Source organism: Pantherophis guttatus, chromosome 4, assembly GCF_059756535.1.
Source record: "Pantherophis guttatus breed Tessera chromosome 4, ASM5975653v1, whole genome shotgun sequence".
Taxonomy (NCBI): domain Eukaryota; kingdom Metazoa; phylum Chordata; class Lepidosauria; order Squamata; family Colubridae; genus Pantherophis; species Pantherophis guttatus.
This window is the reverse complement of record NC_142066.1, coordinates 5374863-5400043: the sequence shown is the minus strand read 5'-3', so window position 1 is coordinate 5400043 and position 25181 is coordinate 5374863. Positions and strand designations below refer to the sequence as shown.

Genomic DNA, 25181 nt, shown 5'->3' with positions numbered 1-25181 from the left:
TAGCTGTTCGCTTTATTAGGCAACTCTACACATTCACACACTAGGAACAGGCTCCAGCTGTTCGTCTGCCTCACTGATGTCTGACTCCAAAGGCAGCTGATAGCTATCATGCGGCCTTGGCCCCATCTCTGCCTCCAACACAGAGCCTTCCCCAGACTCCAGGACTGGCCCATGTTCCTCCCCAACCTCCTCAGTGTCCGAATCTGCTGGCTGCTGGCAGGCCACGACAGCAGCGACCGAGACACATTTCAGCAATTTTATTGAAATTTCACCGACCGAAAAACATGATCGAGGCAGGTGGAAGACAGCCAAGCCAAAGACTTTGCCCCAACCTGCGCTCAGCAAATGTTGAAGACCTTGTGACTCTGCGTAGAAAAATCAGTCTCTCTCTTGTCCGAGTGCAAAACGGAAGAAACTTCCTCGCGTCTCGGGGCCGGAGCAACGGGACGGGACGGGACGGACGGAACTCTTGCTCACAGTCCAATGGTGTAGGAACGTCCCGTGGGGTTGTGGATGACCGAACACATCGGGGAAACCACAGCCCACTCGTACCACACTTTCTTAGAGTTGCTGCAACGCCAGAAGGCCACTCGGATCTTCTCGCCCGCCTGCACGCTCATGGGTTGCTGGAGGTGGGTGAGATGGGGAAAGACACCATTAATAGCAGCAGAATCATTCTGAGCTAAATAAACACCACCCCATGTTCTGCCCCAGCTACGGACCCCAAAGAACGCAGCACACACACAAAGTTTGTACAAAACTTAATCTACTATAATAACTCCGTCTTTATCAAAACAAAGGCTGTTAATAAACTTTCTTAACAGCCTACAAGAAACCAAAGATAAAATAATCACAATCTTACTAAAGTTGGCAGAAAGCCCAGAAGCAATTTGCAGAGACTCCAAACGCGAAGTAAAGTGGACTAAAGTTGTTCCCTACAACTTGCTTCAGTTGGTGTTCCTCCTTAAATAGACTAAGGGAGTGGCCAATTAGCCCCAAGCCTTACTCTTGAGGACACCTCCTCCTGAGGAGCCACTCCTGCTTTTTGGCCGCTCTGCGCGCCCGTGCATTGAGAACAGGCTCCTCCTCTTCGTCCTCTTCACTTAAAGGAGCTTCTGGAGGTTCTGAAGGCCCTGGCTGAATCCCTGCCTCTGGCACCACATTTTCTCCAGCCTCCTCATTGTCCGATTCGAGTACCAGCTGCACAGGCTGCTGGCGCAACACCACACCAGCCTCCTCGCTGTCAGAGTCAGCTACAATCCGCACAGGCCGCTGACGGGCCACAACACCCCACAGTCAGTCCCGCCAACATGTTTCCTTCTGTACAGGAGTAGAGATGTTGCAGGAACTCAGATATTTTAAAAATATCTGCTGAACACCTAATTCTCAGTGCTGTCGAATGTCTATGTATATTTATCCACGCAGTATTATTTATCGTTCTTATCTTCTTTACTAGACCATTATTGGTGGTATTATTCTTATTATTGTTGTTGTTATTATTATTATTATTCTCTCTTATTCATTAAACCAGGGGTGAAATCCAGCAGGTTCTGAAGAACCAGTAGCAGAAATTTTGAGTAGTTCGGAGAACCAGCAAATACCACCTCTAGCTGGCCCAAGGTGGAGATTTTGCAATATCCTTCCCTCAGGAGGGAGGAGGGAATGGGGATTTTGCAGTATCCTTCCCCTGCAGTGGGGTGGGAATGGAGATTTTGCAGTATCCTTCCCCTGCCAGGCCCACCAAGCCACACTATACCCACCAAGCCACGCCCACAGAACCGGTAGTAAAAAAAATTGGATTTCACCACTGCATTAAACATGAAACTGAAGTCAACTGAACATTTAAAAATGTATCTCAATTATAATTGACTGGTGCTGATGATTGATACCGGTTGCTGCCAGCATCTTCTTCACTTAAGAACTGTGGCAAGAAAAGTCATAAAATGGGGCAAAACTCACTTAGCCAATGTCTTAGTTAACCACATAAATTTTGGGCTCTGTTATGATCATTAAGTCGAGAACTACCTGTATATATTTTGCAATTTTGGGCTCTGTTATGGTCATTAAGTCGAGAACTACCTGTATATATTTTGCTTTGTTGTAGTTTCCCTTGGTGAAAAATCCTCAAATACCGTACTTCCAACAGGTAGTTTGTTCTCAGGCAGGGAAGTTTTTGTTTTTAAACAAAGACTTACCTTAATGGGGAAAAAAATAGGGAACCATGAAAACATGCCAGGTGAATGAGTCTCAGGCCGAATACCTATAAAGAGGAATGGGGAGAGAGGGGGGGAAAAAAAGAGAATTATTATTATCATTATTGTATTCAGCAGCATCAAGGCAAACTAAAATTTCTGCCATCGGCCCCTTTGGGATATTTTCCCTTTGGAATATTTTCCAGCCGCTCCCACGTTTCTGGCCTTCCAGATACGCCTTAAAATCTGGCTTTGCCGATTGGCATGGCCCTAATGGAGATGCATCAGGCATATAATACCACCAATCATGGTCTAGTAAAGAAGATAAGGGGTGCTGTGGCTCAGTGGATAAGATGCTGAGCTTGTCGATCAGACACTCTCTCTCTCTCTCTCTCTCTCTCCACTCGAGCCTGTGGTTTTTAGTCTATATATTTTTTTCTCGTCGCTTAATAACCCCGTAATCCCTTGCGGGATTGAATCAGGGCAACTGAATGGAGCTGAGTCTTTACTGGCCAGATGCCCTTCCTGTTGCCAATGCAGAGTTTTGTTCAGCAGATATATATTCTCATTATGCCCGGAGAGAGAAATATCAGCCTCTACCTAGGATCGAACTCACAGCCTTCTGATTGTGAGGCGAGAGCTCCATCTCTAGGCCACCGCACCACGCGGTTATTAGTCTGTATTTAATCCCTCTAATTTTAATCCTTTTTATGTTTCTGCTTTTAGTACATCGTAAACCGCCCAGAGTCACTTTGGATAGCGAGACGGGCGGCGTCTAAATTTTAATAAATAACGAAGGAGAAGGGCACACTCTTCCTCTCCCATCTGAGGCTCCTGTCCACGTACTGAGTGTGATGTCTCCGTAGAGCGTGGTCTCAAAGTATCCAGCGAAGCCGTGAAGCACCGTATTCACGTCCACCTGGAATTCCAGCGTTTGGTAACGGTTGTTGTCCTTGAGTGGGTCTGCGAGAGAGAAAAGACAATATCTGGGTACATCTTATACACTGAATGTAACCAAAAACGCGAGGCACGGAAGTGACGATGGTCTGTGGCAATCCCTACAGCCTGGAACAGCTGATTAGGAGAGGTATTCCAGGAGGCCCATCCACCCGCCAATCAGCTGCTCGTGCTGAATCAGGCTGCAATAATGTGCTGAAGCTGACCTGGCTGTTCGCTATTTGCTGCAAGGACGTGTCAAGAGTTTGCTGCAGCAATCACGTCCAGAAAGCACACACAAGTCACTGATTCAGCAGGATTCAATAACTTCTCTTTATATATAATATAACGCATGAAGTAAATATACAATACCAAAAGCAGGTTTTCCAACGTGGTAGTAAATACAAGCAAAACACAAGCAGAGGAGAGGAGTTTCACTTTCAGTTTTGAGCAGCAGACTAGTCTCAGCACAGGCTCAGAGCTAAAGCTAAGCCACGCCCAGGCTCCAAACTGTCTCCTTGTTGCACACACAGCAAATACTGTTTCAGTTTCCAAACAGCCCTCAACTCTCTCACACACTGACAGGACGCTAACCAGATGAATACCGATGGATGCTGGTTAGGCAGAGGCAGATTTTTTTTTTCTTATTTTCCTCCCCAAAAACTAAGGTGCATCTTATACTCTGAAAAATGCGGTAGTTTAGCTTCCTTTCCATAACTTCGAATCGGTATTTTGCTCTCCAAAATGTTCCTACCTGGATTGGGGTGTCTGAAGGAGAAACAAGCTTTTGGGGGTGCTAGCTGGTGGAAGTTGTGAAGGCGAACAACGTAGGGCATTTCAAATTGAGCCTGGGAAGGAAAAAAAAAGGAAATAAAATAGAATCAGATTTAAAAATGCTACGTGGGGTCCTTGGTGCTCTCTGAGTGTGGCTGTTTTCTTGCAGATGTTTCACGACCCAGCTAGGGAACATCATCAGTGCTACTGGAAGATGCCGTTCCCAATTTTATATATAGACAATTTTATATATAGACATTGGAACCTTCATATATATATATATATGAAGGTTCCAATGTCTTTTTCTTTCTGAGAATCAAATTAAAAGTTTGCAATCGTTTCTCTTCCACGTGGAGAGTGGAATGTGGGTTTGATTTTGTATACTGCAGGTGATTCATTTTTTGTATCATTAATAAGATTAACTTCAAAAACTTTTCAGGGTGTCCTGTAAATCTAAAGGGTGGATCTAAGTCAGGACATTTGATGACAAGTAAGTAAATTTGATTACATGGATGTAATCACATAACACGAGATTTTAACCGAAGGTTATTTTAACTCAGATAACTTCGATTATTTGGTGTACGTACACAGCATTTGGACATTAATCAATTTTAGGAATTTAAACCTGACGTACACTGCATACTTGTTTTTTTTGTTGTTGTTGTTGTTAGGAAAAGCCTTATTTTCTTTCTTTCTTTCTTTCTTTCAAGAGAGCAAGATTTTAACTTCTTCCTCTGCTGATTTCTTTTCAGCAAAGAACACTTTTAGGAGGACGCAGGAAACCTCACCTCTGGATCGCGATCCTTCTCACGACAGGCCCGTACTTCGTTGTAGAGCTTTGAGGATGAGATGGGACCCAAGAAGGAGGTGTAGTGATGGGGGATGCTCACCCCTCCCTCTGTGCAGGGGGAACAAATCAAAGAAATTATCAGTCACTCACCATTATTAACAGGACTTTGAACCTGCCTGGTTCAGCTAACCAACAGATCTTCCAGCCGGTTTACTGCATCTTTTTAAGTACAGGTAGTCTTCAGTGGTGAAATCTGAACTGGTTTACTACCGGTTTGCTGGCTGCGCATGTGCCAAATACGCACTGCGCGTGCATGCATGACGCACACCAAACACAAGTTGCGCGCATGCAGTGTGCACCAAAAGGAGGCTTGGGAAGGTAAGTAGAACAGCGCGTGGGGGGGGTATTAAGATGTGGCACACGTGGGAAGCCTTTTTAAAAACTTTTTAAAAGCATTTTTTACTACCAGCTCCGGCGAATAGGTAGTAAAAAAAATGCTTTTAAAGGTTAAAAAAAGGGCTCCCGCGATCAAAGCTGTGCTGCACGATCGTCAGAACCTTTTTTTTAACCTTTTAAAAGCATTTTTTTTTACTACCGGCTCGGGCGAATAGGTAGTAAAAAAATGCTTTAAAAAAGTTAAAAAAATGGCTCCGACGATTAGCTGAGCGACACGTGATCGTCACAACTTTTTTTTTTTACTTTTAAAAGCCTTTTTAACTACCGGTTCCGAACCGGTAGTAAAAAATGCTACTGGTTCGCCGAATGGGTAGTAAAAAATGTAAAAAAAAAAAAGAAGAAGAAAAAAAAGAGGCTCTGACGATCAGCTGAGCGACGCGCGATTGTCGGAACTTTTTTTCTTACTTTTTTAGCATTTTTTTTTGAACCGGTAGTAAAATAATGCTAAAAAAGTAAGAAAAAAAAAGTTCCAACGATCGTGCGTCGCTCAGCTGATCGTCAGAGCTGGGTTTTTTTTTGTTTTTTTTTTACATTTTTTACTACCCGTTCGGCGAACCAGTAGCATTTTTTACTACCGGTTTGGAGAACCAGTAGCATTTTTTACTACCGGTTTGGAGAACCAGTAGCATTTTTTATTACCGGTTTGGAGAACCAGTAGCATTTTTTACTACCGGTTTGGAGAACCAGTAGCATTTTTTACTACTGGTTCAGCGAACCAGTAGAATTTTTTACTACCGGTTCGGCGAACCAGTAGCATTTTTTACTACCGGTTTGGAGAATCAGTAGCATTTTTTACTACTGGTTTGGAGAACCAGTAGCATTTTTTACTACCGGTTTAGTTAGTTTAATTAGTTAGTTAGTTTATTATATTTGTTTACCACCCTTCTCCCGAGGGACTTAGGGCGGTGAACAGCCAAGGTAAAAACAATGTACAACAAAAATTAAAAGCTTATTAAAATAATTCAATCATTCGGCCAAGTTTAAAACATCCAACTAAGATCATTTTAAAACCCCTATCAAAACCCGATTTAAAAAACCTTTATCCTGTCAGACCAGCTTGCTGGAATAATAGGGTCTTCAGAGCGCGACGGAAGGCACGGAGGTCGCGGATCCTTCGTATGTCCGGGGGGCAGTTCATTCCATAGGGCCGGGGCCCCCACAGAGAAGGCCCGCCCCCTGGGGGTCACCAGCCTACACTGTTTGGCTGACGGCACCCTGAGGAGGCCCTCTCTGTGGGAGCGTATCGGTCGGTGGGAGGCAATCGGTGGCAGAATGCGGTCCTGTAGATAACCAGGTCCTAAGCCATGGAGCGCTTTAAAGGTGGTAACCAACACCTTGAAGCGCACCCGGAAGACCACCGGGAGCCAGTGCAGCTCGCGCAAGATGGATGTTACATGGGAGCGACGAGTCGCCCCCATTATTACTCGCGCGGCTGCATTCTGGACCAGCTGGAGCCTCCGGGTGCTCCTCAAGGGGAGCCCCATGTAGAGAGCATTACAATAGTCCAGCCGGGAAGTGACGAGGGCGTGGGTGACTGTGCGCAGGGCATCCCGATCCAGATCTACTGGTTTGGCGAACCAGTAGCAGTTTTTACTACCAGTTTGGGCGAACCGGCTTGAACCGGTAGCATTTCACCCCTGGTAGTCTTCCACCATTCATTTTAGTGATCGTTCAAAGTTGGGGGGGAAAAAGTGACTTACAACCATTGTAGCATCCCCAAGGTCATGTAATCAAAACTATATATATAAAAAAAATGTTTGGCAACTAGCATGTTATTTGTGACAGTTGCAATATGCTGGGGTTGTACGATTATCACTTGTAGTCAGCTGGCTTCTGACAAATGCAATGTGGGAAGGCAGATTTATTTACTATTTATTTATTTGGGAATTTATATTGCCGCCTATTCGCATATGGTGACTCAAGGCGGCTTACAAGAATATATAAAATATATATATTTATATATATATATTAAATATAAAGAATAATTAAAAAACCATAAAACTAATAAAGAGAATCAATAATAAATTAATAACATAATAAAATAAACTCCCGCCCCGGCGACAACTTATCGCACGAGCCATTTAAGATTCACGTTAACAATCCAGTGATTCAATTAATGACCGTGGTGGATTCACTTAAGAACCATGGCAGAAAAGGTCAAGATTGTAAACTGCCCAGAATTACTCAGTGGTAAAATGGGCAGTCAATAAATTTAATTATTATTTTTTTTTTAAAAAAATGAAAAATAAATAAAATAAGAAATAAGTAAAAAAAATAAAATGCAATCAATAAATAATATGAATAATACATATTATAATATAATGCAATAAAAAAAACAATTAAAAGAAAGAAAATAACATAAAATGAAACATTAAAAAAAGGAATGAAAAATAAATAAAACGAAATGAAAAACAAAATAAAGAAAAAAAAGGTAAACAAATTAAAATAAAATAAATAATACAATACAATACAATACAACAATTAAAAGAAAAAAAAACAACAGCATAACAAAATGAAAAATATATAAAATATAAAAATACAAAATAATAAAATGAAAAATGAAAAATATGGAAAATTAAATAAAATCTAAAATAAATAACAAATAAAACAAATAATAAAACAATTAAAATAAAATAAAATAAATAACATAAAATGAAAAATAAAATTAAAAAATAAAATAAAACAAGAATAATAAAATAAAATAATAAAATAAAATAAATAAAATAATAAAATAAAATAAATAAAATAATAAAATAAAATAAAAAATGAAATAAAATAAAATAATAAAATAATAAAATAAAATAAAATAATAAAATAAAATAAAATAATAAAATAAAATAAAATAAAATAACATTGGGCATGATTCACTTAACAACTGCCTTACTCAGCAGTGGAAATTCTGCTTCCAATTATGGTCGTAAACTGAGGACTACCTGTATATAGATATTCTAAATATTTTTCAAAGCTTTTGTCTCTTACGACTTACCTTTGAGACAATGTTCCGCCCCGTCCAGACACTCTGGGGACAGCTCATTGTCAGCGAAGGAGCCCAGCAGTTCTGATACCATCAGATCCGCTTTTTCGGGGGCCTCCCACTCACGCATGTCACAGGAGACCACCGTCACCTGGGACCCCCATTCCTCGTACTGCCAACTCTCCAGCCTGAAGGAAAAGAAGAAGGCGGGAAGACATCAAGACACGCGAGACGGGCTCATTTCCTTGATCACGTGGAAGACTCTCTCCGGTGCAAAACTGCCCCGCAGAGCAGACTAATATTAAATATTAAATATTAAATATCTTCCATTCCTCAGAAGCAAGACGCAGAAAGGATGAGAGACAGTGTTTCTCAACCTTGGGGACGTTAAGATTTGTGGACTTCAACTCCCAGAATCCTTCAGCCAGCTTTGCTCCTGTTTTCCCCGTAACAACAACCCTGGGAGGTGGGTGGGTTGGGCTGAGAAAGAGTGATTCGTCAAAAGTCACCCAGCTGGCTTTCCTACCTAAGGTGGGACTAGAACTCCCAGTCTCCTGGTGATTGGCCCAGTCACCCAGTGTCTTTCCTGCCTACAGTGGGACTAGAACTCCCAGTCTCCTGGTGATTGGCCCAGTCACCCAGTGTCTTTCCTTCCTACAGTGGGACTAGAACTCCCAGTCTCCTGGTAATTTGTCGAAAGTCATCTAGGCAGCATTTGTGACTGAGGCGGGACTAGAACTCCCAATCTCGTGGTAATTGGCCCAAAGTCATCTAATGGCTTTCCTGCCTAAAGTGGGACTAGAACTCCCAGGCTCCTGGTGATTGGGCCAAAATCATCTAGCCAGCATTTGTGACCGAGGCGGAACTAGAACTAGACTGGCTGGTGGTAATTGGCCCAAAGTTATGTAATGGCTTTCCTGCCTAAAGTGGGACTAGAACTCCCAGTCTCCTGGTAATTTGTCGAAAGTCATCTAGCCAGCATTTGTGACTGAGGCGGGACTAGAACTCCCAATCTCGTGGTAATTGGCCCAAAGTCATCTAATGGCTTTCCTGCCTAAAGTGGGACTAGAACTCCCAGGCTCCTGGTAATTGGGCCAAAATCATCTAGCCAGCATTTGTGACCGAGGCGGAACTAGAACTAGACTGGCTGGTGGTAATTGGCCCAAAGTTATGTAATGGCTTTCCTGCCTAAAGTGGGACTAGAACTCCCAGTCTCCTGGTAATTTGTCGAAAGTCATCTAGCCAGCATTTGTGACTGAGGCGGGACTAGAACTCCCAATCTCGTGGTAATTGGCCCAAAGTCATCTAATGGCTTTCCTGCCTAAAGTGGGACTAGAACTCCCAGGCTCCTGGTAATTGGGCCAAAATCATCTAGCCAGCATTTGTGACCGAGGTGGAACTAGAACTAGACTGGCTGGTGGTAATTGGCCCAAAGTTATGTAATGGCTTTCCTGCCTAAAGTGGGACTAGAACTCCCAGTCTCCTGGTAATTTGTCGAAAGTCATCTAGCCAGCATTTGTGACTGAGGCGGGACTAGAACTCCCAGTCTTGTGGTAATTGGCCCAAAGTCATCTAACGGCTTTCCTGCCTAAAGTGGGACTAGAACTCCCAGTCTCCTGGTGATTGGCCCAGTCACCCAGTGTCTTTCCTGCCTAAAGTGGGACTAGAACTCCCAGTCTCCTGGTAATTTGTCGAAAGTCATCTAGCCAGCATTTGTGACTGAGGCTGGACTAGAACTCCCAGTCTCGTGGTAATTGGCCCAGTCACCCAGTGTCTTTCCTGCCTAAAGTGGGACTAGAACTCCCAGTCTCCTGGTGATTGGCCCAGTCACCCAGTGTCTTTCCTGCCTAAAGTGGGACTAGAACTCCCAGTCTCCTGGTAATTGGCCCAAAGTCATCTAGCCAGCATTTGTGACTGAGGCGGGACTAGAACTCCCAGTCTCGTGGTAATTGGCCCAAAGTCACCCAGTGGCTTTCCTGCCTAAAGTGGGACTAGAACTCCCAGTCTCCTGGTAATTGGCCCAAAGTCATCTAGCCAGCATTTGTGACTGAGGCGGGACTAGAACTCCCAGTCTCGTGGTAATTGGCCCAAAGTCACCCAGTGGCTTTCCTGCCTACTGTGGGACTAGAACTCCCCGTCTCCTGGTAATTGGCCCAAAGTCATCTAGCCAGCATTTGTGACTGAGGCGGAACTAGAACTAGACTGGCTGGTGGTAATTGGCCCAAAGTTATGTAACGGCTTTCCTCCCTAAAGTGGGACTAGAACTCCCAGTCTCCTGGTAATTTGTCGAAAGTCATCTAGCCAGCATTTGTGACTGAGGCTGGACTAGAACTCCCAGTCTCGTGGTAATTGGCCCAGTCACCCAGTGTCTTTCCTGCCTAAAGTGGGACTAGAACTCCCAGTCTCCTGGTGATTGGCCCAGTCACCCAGTGTCTTTCCTGCCTAAAGTGGGACTAGAACTCCCAGTCTCCTGGTAATTGGCCCAAAGTCATCTAGCCAGCATTTGTGACCGAGGCGGAACTAGAACTAGACTGGCTCGTGGTAATTGGCCCAAAAGTCATCTAATGGCTTTCCTGCCTAAAGTAGGAGTAGAACTCCCAGGCTCCTGGTAATTGGCCGAAAATCATCTAGCCAGCATTTGTAACTAAGGCGGGACTAGAACTCCCAGTCTCCTGGCTTCTAGCCCCTAGACCAAAGTGGCTCTACACCAAAACAATTCTTCAATGCACAATGACATCTGTAGGGCGATTCCTCCCCCTCCCACCCTCCAGAGCTTCATTGCCAAGGACGAGTCCACAGCAGGTGAGAACCAACTTACGTCACCACAGCATTGGGGTTCTTCTCCACGGCGTAAATCTTGACGCGTCGTTTGGCCTGGCAGGCCGCTCGGAGGGAGGCGTTGACAAGAGGACCCCTCCCAGCCCCCAACACCATCACCACCCTGCGGGTTGGGGGGGGGCAAAAGCAAAGGGGAGACATGAGAAATGCTGTTGTGGTCCGCCGGCAGCCTGCGGAGCTGGCAGCAGAGTCAGACAGTGAGGAGGCTGGGGAGGAACATGGGCCAGTCCTGGAGTCTGGGGAAGGCTCGGATGAGGGCTCTGTGTCGGAGGCAGAGTTATGTGCTGCCTCCGGAGCCTCCAGAGTCGGACATCAGCGAGGCAAAGGAACAGGGGGAGCCTGTTCCCAGTGTGCGCATGTGCAGAGCTGCCAGAAGGCAAGAACAGTTAGGACAAAAGGGGCGACTCGGAAGTAAGGCTTGGGGATGATTGGCCCTTCCCATACGAAATAAAGGAGGAGAAAAGGCATGTGAGCCTTTGCAGGAAGCAACTTTGTTCACTCTGGTTGGTTTAAATTTTGAAGCTCCATTTTGACTCTGTGCTCCGTGTGGCCTTGAAAAGCTAATTGCCAATTAGGTCTTTGGCAGCGTGTCAAGGGAGATAAAGATGGGTGCTTATCAGCCGTATCCCGAAGGACTGGGGCAGACTTTCTGTCGGACTCTTTTATAAACTATTTGTGACTCATTACGGGGTCTGAATGAACAGAATTAACATCCGTTGAAATAAAAAGAGGTTTTTTTGGGACTAATCATGTGCTTTTTACTGTCTCAGGAAGCCTAGGTCAGAACAAATGGAACCCGGAGACGACAAAAAAAAAACAAAAAACAGGCCGTTGTCTATAATTAGTGCCAGGCTAAGCTGGTGCCCGCTGGGAGCAATCCGTATTTAAAAAAACAAAAACCCCATGGAGCCCAGCTGGAAAACGCGCTATTGTCGCGCCGCCAGAAAGTGTGTCTCCGCTCACAATCAAAGAAAGCCCGCCCACCCGCCGTGCGAACGAGCACCGACAGCCGAACAAGGGGCTGGTCTCCCTCCGTGGAAAGGAGCCTTGCGTTATGCGCTTGAAAGCGAATTGTCATTAAAAAAGGCGACCTCCGCAATGTGGTTTCTGCCAGCGGTGAAATTCCAAAACTTTCTCTACCGGTTCTGTGGGTGTGGCCTTGGGGGGGAGGGTGTCATGTGACTGGGGGGGGCATGGCCAACTTTTTAAAAAACTTTTTTAAAGCATTTTTAAACCATTTTTTTTACTACCAGTTCGGGCGAATCGGTAGTAAAAAAAATGCTTTAAAAAAGTTTTTTAAAAAAGGTTCTGAGGATCGCACGGAACAGCTGATTGTCACAGTTGTCAGCTGTGACAATCAGCTGTGTTGCGGGATCGTGGGAACCTTTTTTTTTTTTACTTTTTTAAAGCATTTTTTACTACCGGTTTGGGCAAACCGGGCCGAACCGGTAGCATTTCACCCCTGCAGTTTCTGCCAAGCTGCATTTTAAATGGGTTTGTCTCGGGAATCTGACACCCGCCGCGAAAACTTATAACGGATTTGTGCGGTTTGATGCCTGGTTCCAAAGACCGGTTATAAGCGGGGAGGGAATACGGGTAATAATCCTCGACGTACGACCACGATGGTGCCCAAAATTTCCATTGCTCAGCGAAGACAGCGGTTCAGCGAATGACGGCCCCCATTTTTACGACCTGTCTTGTCAAAGTTGTGAAGCGAATCGTTGCCGTCGTTGAGCGAGTCACACGTTCGTTAAGGGAACCTGGCTTCCCTATTGACTCGGTTAGTTAAGTCAGAAGGTCGGAAAAAGGGGATCACGGGACCCTGGGGAGGGGGGGGGCAACTGCCAACCGTCGTAAATGTGAGTCAGTTGCCAGGAGTCTGAAGATTGAGCACACGACTGTCGGGAATGCTGCTGCAATGGTCCGTTAAAGGTGAAACACAGGCATAAGTCACCTTTTTCAGGATCGTTGTAACTTGGAACGGTCCCTAAATGAACTGTTATAAGCTGAGGGCTACCGGTAATATCCTTGCTTTGCAGCTTATTACAGACTCACCACCGTTCGTTTCATGACTGTTGTTCAAAGGTGCTGAAAAAGGGACATATGACCAGTCCTCACACTTATGACCATTGTAACACACCCAGTCATGTGATTCAACTTTGGGTGACAACTGTCACGTATTTACGGTGGTTGGTTGCAACCACCCGGAGGTGCCGGATTGTCATTTCCAACTTTCCTAAGGAGCTTCTGACAAGCCAAGCCAGTGGGGGGGAAAAGCCAGATTCACAACAGTGGCAAAAAATGGTTGTAAATTGGAGCAAGATCCAGTGAACCACAACATTTTGAACTTTCCAATGTGGTTGTTAAGAACTACCTTCATTCTTGACATTCAACTCCTTGACTTGCGACTGGTTGCTTAGCAACCGCTCGAAGTTATGACGGACTTACCAGAGAGGAGATGCTTATATTGGAAGATCTGAAGGTTGTCTCCCGCAGTCACGTGACTACAACCCAGTTGCTTGGCAACCAGCCCCGCCTTTACAGCCATTGGCTGGGGGACACATGACCGCATATTAACATGATTAACAGCAAACCACTGGTTCAATTGACCCCAGCGGCATTGGCTTAATGACCGTGGATTTGCTTAATGACCGCTGCAAAAAGGGTTGCAAAACTTGACGGTTTTACAACCGTCACAATTTACGACCGGGACGGGCAGGCTCTACGATGGTCGTAAGCTGACGACTACTTGGTAGAATGTTCTAGGGAGATTGCAACGCACCAAAGAACAAGGCAGATGTATCTTGTAACTCTTGTCAATCTGCGTCCAAGGATTGTGACATCCCACCCCCCCAACACACACACACACACCCTCCACGTTGGGGTTCCTACTCACTGGACATTAGTATCTTTCTCCTCGTCGGGAACTCGGTCCAAGAGGCACTTGTAGATCGCCTGAAACGGAAAGAAGCAACACGACAACTTTAGTTTTCCCCATCTACAAGCGAAGGAAATCCAAAGATGCTTTTTTCAAGAGGCAACTGGACATTCTGGTTTTTCTTTGAAGCAGTTTCGCTTCTCATCCAAGAAGCTGGTGACTGCCCAAAGTCACCCAGCTGGCATTCATGCCTGAGGCAAAACTAGAACTCGGTCACCTGGTGATTGGCCCAAGTAACCCAGCCGTGTTTCATGTCTAAGGCAGGACTAGAACTCACAGTCACCTAGTGACTGGCTCAAAGTCATCCAGTTGACTTTCACGCCTAAGGCAGGATTAGAACTCATCATCTCCTGGTGATTGTCCCAAAGTCACCCAGCCGTGTTTCATGTCTAAGGCAGGGCTAGAACTCACAGTCACCTAGTGATTGGCTCAAAGTCACCCAGCCGTATTTCATGTCTAGGGCAGGAGTAGAACTCTCTGTCTCCTGGTGATCGTCCCAAAGTCAGCCAGCTTTCATGTGTAAGGCAGAACTAGAATTCACTGTCTCCCGGTGATCGCCCCAAAGTCACCCAGCTATGTTTCATGTCTAAGGTGGGACTAGAACTCATAGTCACCTGGTGATGGGCTCAAAGTCACACCCAGCTGTGTTCCATTCCTAAGGTTGGGGCTAGAATTCACAGTCACCTGGTGACACCCAGTCGGCTTTCATGCTTAGGGCATGTCTCCTTTTGATTGGCTGAAAGTCCTCCAGTTTGCTTTCATGGGACTAGAACTCACAGTCTGTTCTGTCCCCGTCCCACACACGCACCCCCACAGACGGCCCGGAGTTAATAAGCCACACGACAAAATCTTTGAAGATAAAGCTGGCAGCAACCCAGTGGCTAGCTGCCAATTCAGACTTTACTCACACAAAACAAAGATTAGACTGCAAGCATTCCGATAAAGCAGGCAAAGTTTCCGCAATACAAGGATTAGTCCAAATGCAGTCCAACAAGGCAAGCAGAAGTTCAGTAACGCAGAGATCATGGATTATTTCTAGTTTTTGCTCGTCACAAACTGAACCGGCCACCACACCCACATTTATACCCTGTGGGGTGTGGTCCAGTGACTCAGCTAATCTCTGGCACGCCTTCCCCTCTGCTGCGCACGCTTCTCCCTGTGCCTCTGCCGAGGGTCCAGCCAGCACTTATCTCCTTCGTCGCTGTCCACCTGTGGCTGCGGGGACGTGCTTGGCTCTGAGCCTATCTTTTGGCCTTCGGTGTCCTCCGGAGGCATTGCCAGAGAGGAGGGTCCTGGAGAGGGAGGCCTTGCCAACTCCTCTCCCTCACTTTCAGAGTCTGCATCTGTCGATAGCCCAGGCTCAGGCAACGGAGCCACAACACAGTCTCCGGTTTCTAGCCAGACGCCTTAACCACTAGATCAAACTCCCCTTCCTTCTTATACCTAGAACCCTCGGATCCTGTCTTTTCTCAGCCATCAGCTTCCATTTAATGCTTCATGCCTGTCTTATAGATCATTCGTTATTTCAGCAAATGCCCCTTTGCCAACTGACCTGTTGGTACTGGGAGTATTTGATGGGGTCCTTCTCGAAGACTTCATAGGTCTGGGATTCTAGGTTGTCCATCAGGGGCTGTCGGGATCAAAGAACCAAGGAGAAGAATTTGAATCCAGAATAAACCACCATAGCAGTCAAGAAGCAAATGGCCAGAGCACAACAGGGGAATTCAACTTCTCCGAGAGACAAAGCATGCAATTCCCATCAATCATCATCATTTAACGACCCCATAATCCCTTACGAGGTGGAGTCTGGGCAACTGAATAGAGCTAGCAGAGTGTTTACTGGCCGGATGCCCTTCCAGACGCCAATGCGGAGTTTTGTTCAGCAGATATATATTTTCTCATTGTGCCCAGAGAGAGAAATATCTGCCCCTACCTAGGATCGAACTCACAGCCTCCTGACTGTGAGGCGAGCTCCACCTCTAGCCCACCGCACCACTCCATGCAATCCCCCATCAATATTTGAGATAATTGAGAATGCAGGCAGTTCTCCACTTGCAACCATTCATTTAGTGACCGTTTGAAATTACGACAGCACTGAAAAATGTAATTTACGACCGTTTTTTACTCTTAGAACCATTGCAGCGTCCCCCACAGTGATGTGATCGAAATTCAGACATTGGCAACTGACTCAACATTTATGACGGTTGCAATGTCCCGGGGTCACAAGATCCCATTTTGCGACCTTCTGACCAGCAAAATCAATGAGGAGGTCAGGTTCAATGAAACAACCGTCTGGCTAATTTAACAACTGTAGCAGTGAGTCATTTAGCAACCAGGAACAGAAATAACAGAGTAACGGAGTTGGAAGGGACCTTGGAGGTCTTCTAGTCCAACCCCCTGCCCAAGAAGGAGACCCTACACTGTTTCAGACAAACGGATGTCCAATCTCTTCTTAAAAACCTGCAGTGTTGGAGCACCCACAACTTCTGGTGGCAAGCTGTTCCACTGGTTAATTGTTGTGTCAGGAAATTTCTCCTTAGTTCTAGGTTGCTTTTCTCATTGATTAGTTTCCATCCGTTGCTTCTTATCATGCCCTCAAGTGCTCTGGAGAATAGCTTGACCCCCTCTTCTTTGTGGCAGCCCCTCAAATATTGGAAGACTGCTATCATGTCACCCCTAGTCCTTCTTTTTCATTAAATCCATATCGGTGGGCACACGAGCATCGCCCTAGCTCAGCTCCAGCTGATTTTCAGGCCTTCTGGAAGTCGGGAAACAAGCTGTTTGAGAGCCTCCGGGGAGTGGGGAAGGCCCGTTTTTGCCCTCCCCAGGCTCCTAGAAAGGCTCTGGAGCCTGGGAAGAACGAAAAACGGGCCTTCCGGTCCCACCGGAAGTCGGCAAATGGGCCGTTTCCGGCCTCCGGACGGTGGGGAAGGCTGTTTTCGCCCTCCCCAGGCGTCAAGAAATCCTCTGGAGCCTGGGGAGGACGAAAAACGGGCTTACCGGGCCCAATGTGCCATCATGTGCCAAAAACAGGGGGAGTGCAAAAGCATGCATGGAGTGCATCAAATTATGGGTGTGGGTACGCATGCGTGCTCCCCCCGCACTCCCCCCACTTTTGGCACACGACGGTTAAAAAGGTTAGCCATCACTGAACTAGACATACCGTTATAAGGAAGATTGTAAAATGTGGCATAATTCACTGAATTGTCTCGCTTAGCAACAAAAATATTTGGATTTAATTACGGCCATCGGACCAGGACTACCTGTCGTTCAGACATTCCGGACGCCAAATCTTTTTGAGGTTCTGTCCAACACCCCCCCCCCCCCAAGGAAGGGAAGACTCACCTGCAAGGGAGACTGTAGGTAATCTTCATAACCTTTGGCGAAAAGCTCATAGGCAGAAGGAGGCGGACGATTCTGGCTGAGATACTCCAAATATTGCAAATAGGAGCAGAATTCCTTTTCTGGATGGTGGTGGGCTCCGGTGATGATGAACTGCACCTCAAGCTGAAGGAGAGGGGGAAAAAAAAAAAAAACAGGGGTTGACCTGAGACGTCCGAATACGGCTTCTGGCAAAAGAGGCATGATTCAATATACCCTGTTTCCCCGAAAATAAGACCCAACCGGAAAATAAGTCCTAGCATGATTTTTCAGGATACTCGTAATATATAAGCATCAGCTTATATTGTCCATAGCTCTGGACAATAAGCCCTACTCCCAAAATAAGCCCCAGTTAAGATTGTCAGCCAGATGGGTGCATTTAGTACCGTTAATTCCCCCCCAAAATAAGACCTAACCAGAAAATAAGTCCTAATGAGTCTTTTGGAGCAAAAATTAATATAAGACTAGGTCTTATTTTCGGGGAAACACGGTATAGATTTCATTGAGGGCAGCATCAGGGCTGTGATTGATCTCGGGGGGGGGGGAAACCGGGCAGGCTTGGCCAACTGGGTGGGTGTGGCCAACTTCAAGCCACTCCCCAAGCTGCTGGCATGTTTCCTCTTCGTATTGGGTAGACGAGGATGGTCCGCATGGGCCAGATCCGACCACATCGGGCCTTGAGTTTGACACCCCCGTTGTAGGTCATTTAGTCCAACACCCCGACACACACACACACACACACACACACACAGAAGCAGGAGACCCTACGCTAGGGGTGTCGAACACGGGGCCGTCCTGGAAAATTTAAGGGGTCGGCCCACGTCACTTTGGCCCGGTCTACCCAATACAAAGAGGAAACATGCCAGCAGTTTGGGGAGTGGTGTCAGGTTGGCTACGCCTGCCCAGTTGGCCACACCCACCCAGTCAGCCACGCCCACCCTCCGCCGAGGTCAACCACAGGCCTGATGCGGCCCTCAATGAAATTGAGTTTGGCACCCCTGGCCTACACCGTTTCTGATAGATGGCAGTCCAGTCTCTTCTTGATGTGGTGTGAGCGGAGACGTGGTGATTATTTCTGAGTCACGCAGGCCAGTTAAGGGCCAGTCCCCTCTTTTACATCCCCAACTTTTATTTTATTTTATTTTATTTTATTTTGAATTTGTATACCGCCCTTCTCCCTGAGGACTCAGGGCGGTGAACAGCCAAGTAAAAACATCAAATACAAATATTAAAATACAGCTAAAAGATATAAATAAATTTGGCTTGCTGGAAAAAGAAGGTTTTAAGGGCACGGCGGAAGGCACTGAGGTCATGGATTCTCCTTATCTCTGGGGGCAGCTGATTCCAGAGGGTAGGTGCCCCCACAGAGAAGGCCCTCCCCCTGGGGGTCACCAGCCTGCACTGACTGACATGTCGTTTCAAAATGCAGGTAAAGTTCTCGATTTACGACCGCAATCGAGTCCGGAATTGACATCGCTACGTGAGAAATTTTATTTTATTTTATTTTATTTATAATGCAATTTATATACCGCCCTATCTCCAAGGACTCAGGGCGGCTCACAACGGTAAAGATGCACAGTTCCTCATTAAAAGACAATATAAAATTAAAAATCCAATTTAAAACAATTGAAAATTCATTAAGACAGCCCCCCCACATCAGTCCAGGCTGCGGAATAAACCAGGTCTTCAAATCGCGTCGGAACGAGCGAAGGTCAGGGGCCATCCGGAGCTCCAAAGGAAGTTGATTCCAGAGGGTGGGTGCGCTCACAGAGAAAGCTCTCCCCTTCGGGGTCGCCAGCCGACACTGTCTGGCCGACGGCACCCTAAGGAGGCCCTGTCTGTGGGAACGCACCGGGCGATTGGGAATTGTCGCTGGCTTCAGGGGGTCCGACAAATATCCCGGGCCTAGGCCATGAAGGGCTTTGTAGGTAATAACCAGCACCTTCAACCTTACAGAACCTGTTAAGGGAATTCTGCCCCATTTTACGACTTTTCTTGCCCCAATTGCTAAGGGAATCCCTGCCGTTGTTAAGTTAGGAACACGGTCATTAAACGAATCTGGTTCCCCCGTTGATTTTGCTTGTCAAACAATCGCAAAAGGGGATCAGGTGACTCTGGGACTCTGCGACCGTCGTAAATATGAACCAGTTGTTAAGCTTCCAAACGGGAATGCCGCAACGGTCGTAAAGGTGAAAAAGGGTCATCCGTCACATTTTTTCACTGCCGTTGTAACTTCGAACACTCACTAAAGAACACGTTGTAAGTCGAGGACTACCTGAACCGGAATTCGGGTGTCGAAAAACGGAAAGAGGATGAACCCAAAAAGAGAGAGAAAGAGAGAGGGAGAGAGGGAGGAAGGGAGGGAGCCTGAGTGGCATAGGAGGCTAATGCCTCCTACTAAGGCAGCATTGAACATCCAGCTGCCTGCAATTACTGCGAGTTCAATTCTCACCAGGCTCAAGGTCGACTCAGCCTTCCATCCTTTCTAAGATGGATAAAATGAGGACCCGGTTTGTGGGGGCAATAAGCTGACTTCGTATAAATATACAAAAGTATGAAGGCGATTGCTTAACGCATTGTAAGCCGCCCTGAGTCTCCGGAGAAGGGCGGCATATAAAAATAAATGAATAAATAAATAAAAAGGGAGGGAGGGAGGGAGGGAGGGAGGGAGGGAGGGAGGGAGGGAGAGAGAGAGAGAGAGAGAGAGAGAGAGAGAGAGAGAGAGAGAGAGAGAGAGAGAGACTTACTTTAAGCAAGCGAAAGATGAGACGCTGATGCATTTTGGAAAGCACCGGGAAGCCTTTCTTATTGGTTAAGAAGATGCTGGTGGGTAGAACGGCTGCTTTGATTGGCTCGCCCAGCCAGCGGTCAATGACGTGATTGGACGGCAGGTCCGGGCCCACCTCCAGCGCTGTCAAGAAAGGACAGGAAAGAGTTATCAACGGGGAGGAATCGAAACGGAGCCCCGGAACATCGAAGTTCGGCACTTACCCACAGCCACACGCTTGTTGTAGTCGCACAACGTTCGGAAGTTGTGCCACCTGTGGAAAAAAAGAAAAAAGGCGCTAATTTGGGGGGGGCAGCAGGCTGGAAAACCGGCGTCTGTCCACCTCTTCGTCTCTCTCTAAGTCAGGGGTGGTCAAACTCATGGCCCACGAGCCGGATTCGGCTCGCGGGGTGCTTAGATCTGGCCGCTCTGGAAACAGCGAAGGACCGGCCCCCGGGTCTCCTTTTGACTGGCAGAGGGTTGCAGGAGGCCGTCGCAGCCGAAAATGGAGCTCAGGAGCCCGTTTTCACTGGCAGAGGGTTGCGGGAGGCTGTCGCAGCCCCGCACGGCCCTCCCGAACTCTGTTTTCACTAGCAGAGGGTTGCAGGAGGTTGTCGCAGGTGCGCGCAACCCTCCCAAACTCTGTTTTCGCTGGCAGACAGTTGCAGGAGGCTGTCGCAGCTGCACGCAGCCCTCTCGAACTCCATTTTCGCTGGCAGAGGGTTGCAGGAGGCCGTCGCAACCGAAAACGGAGCTCGGGAGCCCGTTTTTGCTGGCAGAGCGATCAGGCCACCACAGCCCCCCCCCCGACATGAGTGACATCGAGCTGGCCCCGCCCCCCCGAAGGTCAAACACAACCCTGATGCCGCCCTCAATGAAGTCGAGTTTGACATCCCTGCTCTAAGTCAGTGGTCACCAACCAGTGGTCCGTGGACCATTGGTGGTCCGTGAGAATATTTTGTGTGTGGAGTTGCTATTCATTGTGCTATCATCATTAGATGGATCTGCTACCATCGTGGTTTGTTACCAGACTGAGTTCGTTATTCTAACCAACTACTGTTTGTGTGGTAAGAAGAGTTTTTGTATCACTGGACTGATTTAACTGGCAAAGACTTGGATTGATTTAAAGACTATGAGATTGTTTTTTTCACTATAAAGTAAACTTTTGATAAGCCAGTTTACACATCTCTTATTCATTGCTCTCAGCAACGTTTCTCTGTGCTCTACACTCTGCTGGTTGGTAACACAACAACAATATCCTTAACAGTCCACAGGAAAAATATTTGCATTTTTATATTGCACTAAATACTATTTATCTTTTTAAAAAAATTCATATTAGTGGTCCACGGGATTTAAAATTATGAATTTAGTGGTCCGAGGTCCGAAAGGTTGGTGACTCCTGCTCTAAGTTATTCACCCCCCCTTTCCTTCCTCTCCCGTCGCTAATTGCGGGTAGCAAAAATTAGCAAGTGAGGTGTGCCGTCGCCAGGAGATGACTCACAACGGGAAGGAAGCTATCCCCACTTAGCTATCTGCACAATAGTAACAGATTTTGTTGCTGTTGTTGTTTGGTTTCCTTTAAAAGCTGCCAAAAAAAAAAAAAAGGAGCGCCATTTTTCTTTGACGGAGCAAACGCTCAAAATAAAGAAAAGAGGTCCTCGGCTTACGGCCACAATGAAATTTCGGCAGCTAAGCGAGACGTCTGCGAAGCGAGTTCCCCCCCCCTTTTGCGCCCTTTCCGGCCGCCATTTGTTAAGCGAATCACTGCAGTGAGTCACAAGGTTGTTAAGTGAATCTGGCTTCCCCGTCGACTTTTGCTCGTCCGAAGATCGCAAAAGAGGATCGCGCAATCCCGGGATGCTGTAATCCATGAGTCAGTTGGCAAGCATCCAAATGTAAACCCCGTGACCATGGGGATGCTGAGATGGTCGTAAGTGTGAAAAACGGTCGTAGGTCACTTTTTTCCATGCCGGTGTAACTTCAAAAGGTCACTAAGTGAACTGTTGTAACTCGAGGACCGTCTTTATTTACCACGGGGTGACGGGTTTGCCATTTGCGACCTACCTTAACCCTAACTCAATGGGGAGAAGGTGCATTCGCTTAACAACCTTGCGATTCACTTAACAACCGGGCCAAGAAGAAGTCATCAAATTGGGCGCGACTCACTTAATCGCGGCCTTGCCTAGTAAGAGAAATTCTGGTCCCCAACTGTGGTCGTAAGTCAAGGACTATCTCTCGGCAGCTGTTCAAACTTCCTGAGAAACTTGATTTTACCGTTCAAAACAAGTAGACCTCGACTTACAAGTTCATTTAGTGACCGTTCAAAGTTACGACGGCACCGAAAAACAGTGACTCGTGACCGTTTTTCAGAGTTATGGAAACCAGATTTATGACGGTCGTAGTCGTCCTGGGATCATGTGATCCCCTTTTTCGACCTTTTGAAAAGCAAAGTCAAGAGGGAAGCCAGATTTGTTTAACAACCGTGTGACTCCCTTAATCGCTGCAGTCGATTCACTTAACAACCGTGGGAAGAAAGGTCGCAAAATGGGCAAAACTCACTTAAGAAACGTCGCACCTTAACCACAGAAATTCGAGGACTATCTCTGCAGCTCGGTTAGCTACTCAGAACCCGCTTGAGAATCTTGGCTTTTACCGTTCAGTTCATCCCGCGTTTTCAAACACCTGCCAAAATTCGCTGCCTTGTCACTCACCACTGCCAGGTCTTCTCTTCGCCTGCGGAGTCGTCTTCCCCGCCCGGCACAGCCTCGTTTTCAATCACATCATCCCTCAAATCTTCTGGAGCCAACAGCGGGACTCGCATCCAGAACTGACACAGGAGATGGGGGGAGGGGGAAAAAAAGAGGGAGGGGAAGCGTCCAAAAATTAACCCAGGCACTAAGTCTACCGGGGGAGACGTTTGCACGTGTGAATAATGCAGAGAATCACCGAGTTGGAAGGGACCTTGGAGCAGGGGTGGGTTCTAAATTTTTTTTTTTACTACCGGTTCTGTGGGTGTGGCTTATTTTGTGGGCGTGGCTTGATGGTCATGTGACAATTCTTTAGGAGTTAGCAGAGGTACTGGTCTACCAGGCTTTTAACTGCTTGCAGAGCTGTACCAATCTACTCCTGTATTTTTGCAGGCACTGGTGTACCCATTTGTTTTTGCAGGCACTGATCTACTCATGCATTTTTGCAGGCACTGGTCTACTCCTGTATTTTTGCAGGCACTGGTCTACCCATTTATTTTTGCAGGCACTGATCTACTCATGTATTTTTGCAGGCACTGGTGTACCCATTTGTTTTTGCAGGCACTGGTCTACTCATGTATTTTTGCAGGCACTGGTGTACCCATTTGTTTTTGCAGGCACTGATCTACTCCTGTATTTTTGCAGGCACTGATCTACTCATGTATTTTTGCAGGCACTGGTGTACCCATTTGTTTTTGCAGGCATTGATCTACTCCTGTATTTTTGCAGGCACTGATCTACTCATGTATTTTTGCAGGCACTGATCTACTCCTGTATTTTTGCAGGCACTGGTGTACCCATTTATTTTTGCAGGCACTGATCTACTCCTGTATTTTTGCAGGCACTGATCTACTCCTGTATTTTTGCAGGCACTGGTGTACCCATTTATTTTTGCAGGCACTGATCTACTCATGTATTTTTGCAGGCACTGATCTACTCATGTATTTTTGCAGGCACCGGTCTACTCATTTGTTTTCTTTTAACACTGATCAGCTGTAGGGCGGCCCTTTGAAGCCCCGCAGCAAGAATTTAAACAGTTTTTTTCCCTCTAGCCATCAGCTGGGACTCAGGAGGCAGCAATAGATTGGGGGTGGGGCCAAGTAAAAGATAAGAATAACGCTGGGGTGGGGGGTGGGGCGGGGGCCAGAACCAGTTTGGTGACGTCATATCATCACAGCTACCAGCTCGGCGGAACCGGGAGGAACCCACTTGGTGGTCTTCTAGTCCAACCCCCTGCTCAAGCAGGAAACCCTATAACTGTTTCAGACAAATGGTTGTCCAGTCTCTTCTTAAAAACTTCCAGGGTTGGAGCACCTAAAACTTCTGGTGGCAAGCTGTTCCACTGGTTAATTGTTGTGTCAGGAAATTTCTCCTTAGTTCTAGGTTGCTTCTCCCCTTGGTTAGTTTCTATCTGTTGCTTCTTGTCCTACCCTCAGATGCTTTGGAGAATAAGTGAACCCCCTCTTCTTTGGGGCAGCCCCTCAAATATTGGAAGGCTGCTATCATGTCACCCCTGGTCCTTCTCTTCATTAAACTAGAAATACCCAATTCCTGCAACCGTTCTTATGTTTTAATCTCCAAGCCTCTAATCCAGGGATGAAATGCTCCCGGTTCGGACCGGATCACCCGATCCGGTAGCGATGGCGGTGGATGGTTCGGAGAACCGGTAGCAAAAATCCCTCCCCACACCCATGCCCAGCTGAGCCGCGCAATCTGATATCAGAGGCTTTTTATTTTATTTTTAAAAGCATTTTTTCTACAACCTCTTCGGCCGAAAAAATGCTTTTAAAAGCCTCTGCCGATCAGGCAAGTCAGCTGGGCTGCATTCGTTGTGTAAGACGCACCCAAATTTTCACCCTCTTTTAGGGGGTAAAAAAGTGCATCTTATACTCTGAAAAATACGGTAATTATCAGGTCATTTAAAATTATTTCTTTGGAAAACCATCTCCTCTTTTACTTGATGAGAAGAGAAAAATAATGTAAATTAGGGAGACATCATGGAAACGATGTTATCGGCTCAGGGACCGGAGACGACGTGTGGCTCTCGAGTTGGGTTGAAATATATTTGAGAAGATGAGATACATCTGCTGGACGTACCATGGAAGTGTGGTGGCCGGTGTTGATGTGGTTACACAGAACTCGCGCCAGGTTGGGGTTGTCGGCCTGGGTCAAGGGAATCAGGAACGCGGGGAGCCCTAAATACGCCCCAAAATTTAGCTCCTCCAACATGGCCTGCAACGAAGAAAAAAAGAGCATAGATATTAAGATTACAGCTTGCAGTCTTTGTCTACTGGCTGTACAGATATGCCGGGATTTACAACCATTCGTGTAGTGACTGAAGTTACACCACTAAAAAAAAGTGACTTATGACCGTTTTTCACACTTACG

The 25181-nt window shown here is 46.6% G+C and overlaps 1 protein-coding gene across 2 annotated transcripts in view; it reads right to left on the bottom strand.

Moving 5' to 3' along the window:
• Positions 1 to 242: 242 nt before the first annotated feature.
• The window catches only part of PRMT5 (protein arginine methyltransferase 5), a 39512-nt gene continuing 14573 nt past the window's right edge, over positions 243 to 25181 (bottom strand). Inside the window, exons 4-17 of one of the 2 annotated variants that reach the window (XM_087891682.1) lie at positions 24891 to 25025; positions 22758 to 22873; positions 20271 to 20320; positions 20027 to 20190; positions 17244 to 17405; positions 15451 to 15528; positions 13857 to 13915; positions 10941 to 11063; positions 8135 to 8310; positions 4691 to 4800; positions 3883 to 3976; positions 3039 to 3155; positions 2196 to 2260; positions 243 to 626 (exon numbers count right to left, since the gene is read on the bottom strand). In XM_087891682.1, coding sequence (XP_087747808.1) covers positions 474 to 626; positions 2196 to 2260; positions 3039 to 3155; positions 3883 to 3976; positions 4691 to 4800; positions 8135 to 8310; positions 10941 to 11063; positions 13857 to 13915; positions 15451 to 15528; positions 17244 to 17405; positions 20027 to 20190; positions 20271 to 20320; positions 22758 to 22873; positions 24891 to 25025 — 1602 coding nt within the window. In that variant the 3' untranslated portion in view covers positions 243 to 473. Of the gene's footprint in view, positions 2026 to 2079; positions 2261 to 3038; positions 3156 to 3882; positions 3977 to 4690; positions 4801 to 8134; positions 8311 to 10940; positions 11064 to 13856; positions 13916 to 15450; positions 15529 to 17243; positions 17406 to 20026; positions 20191 to 20270; positions 20321 to 22757; positions 22874 to 24890; positions 25026 to 25181 lie in introns of both variants that reach the window. The other variant, XM_087891683.1, reaches the window with a different exon arrangement.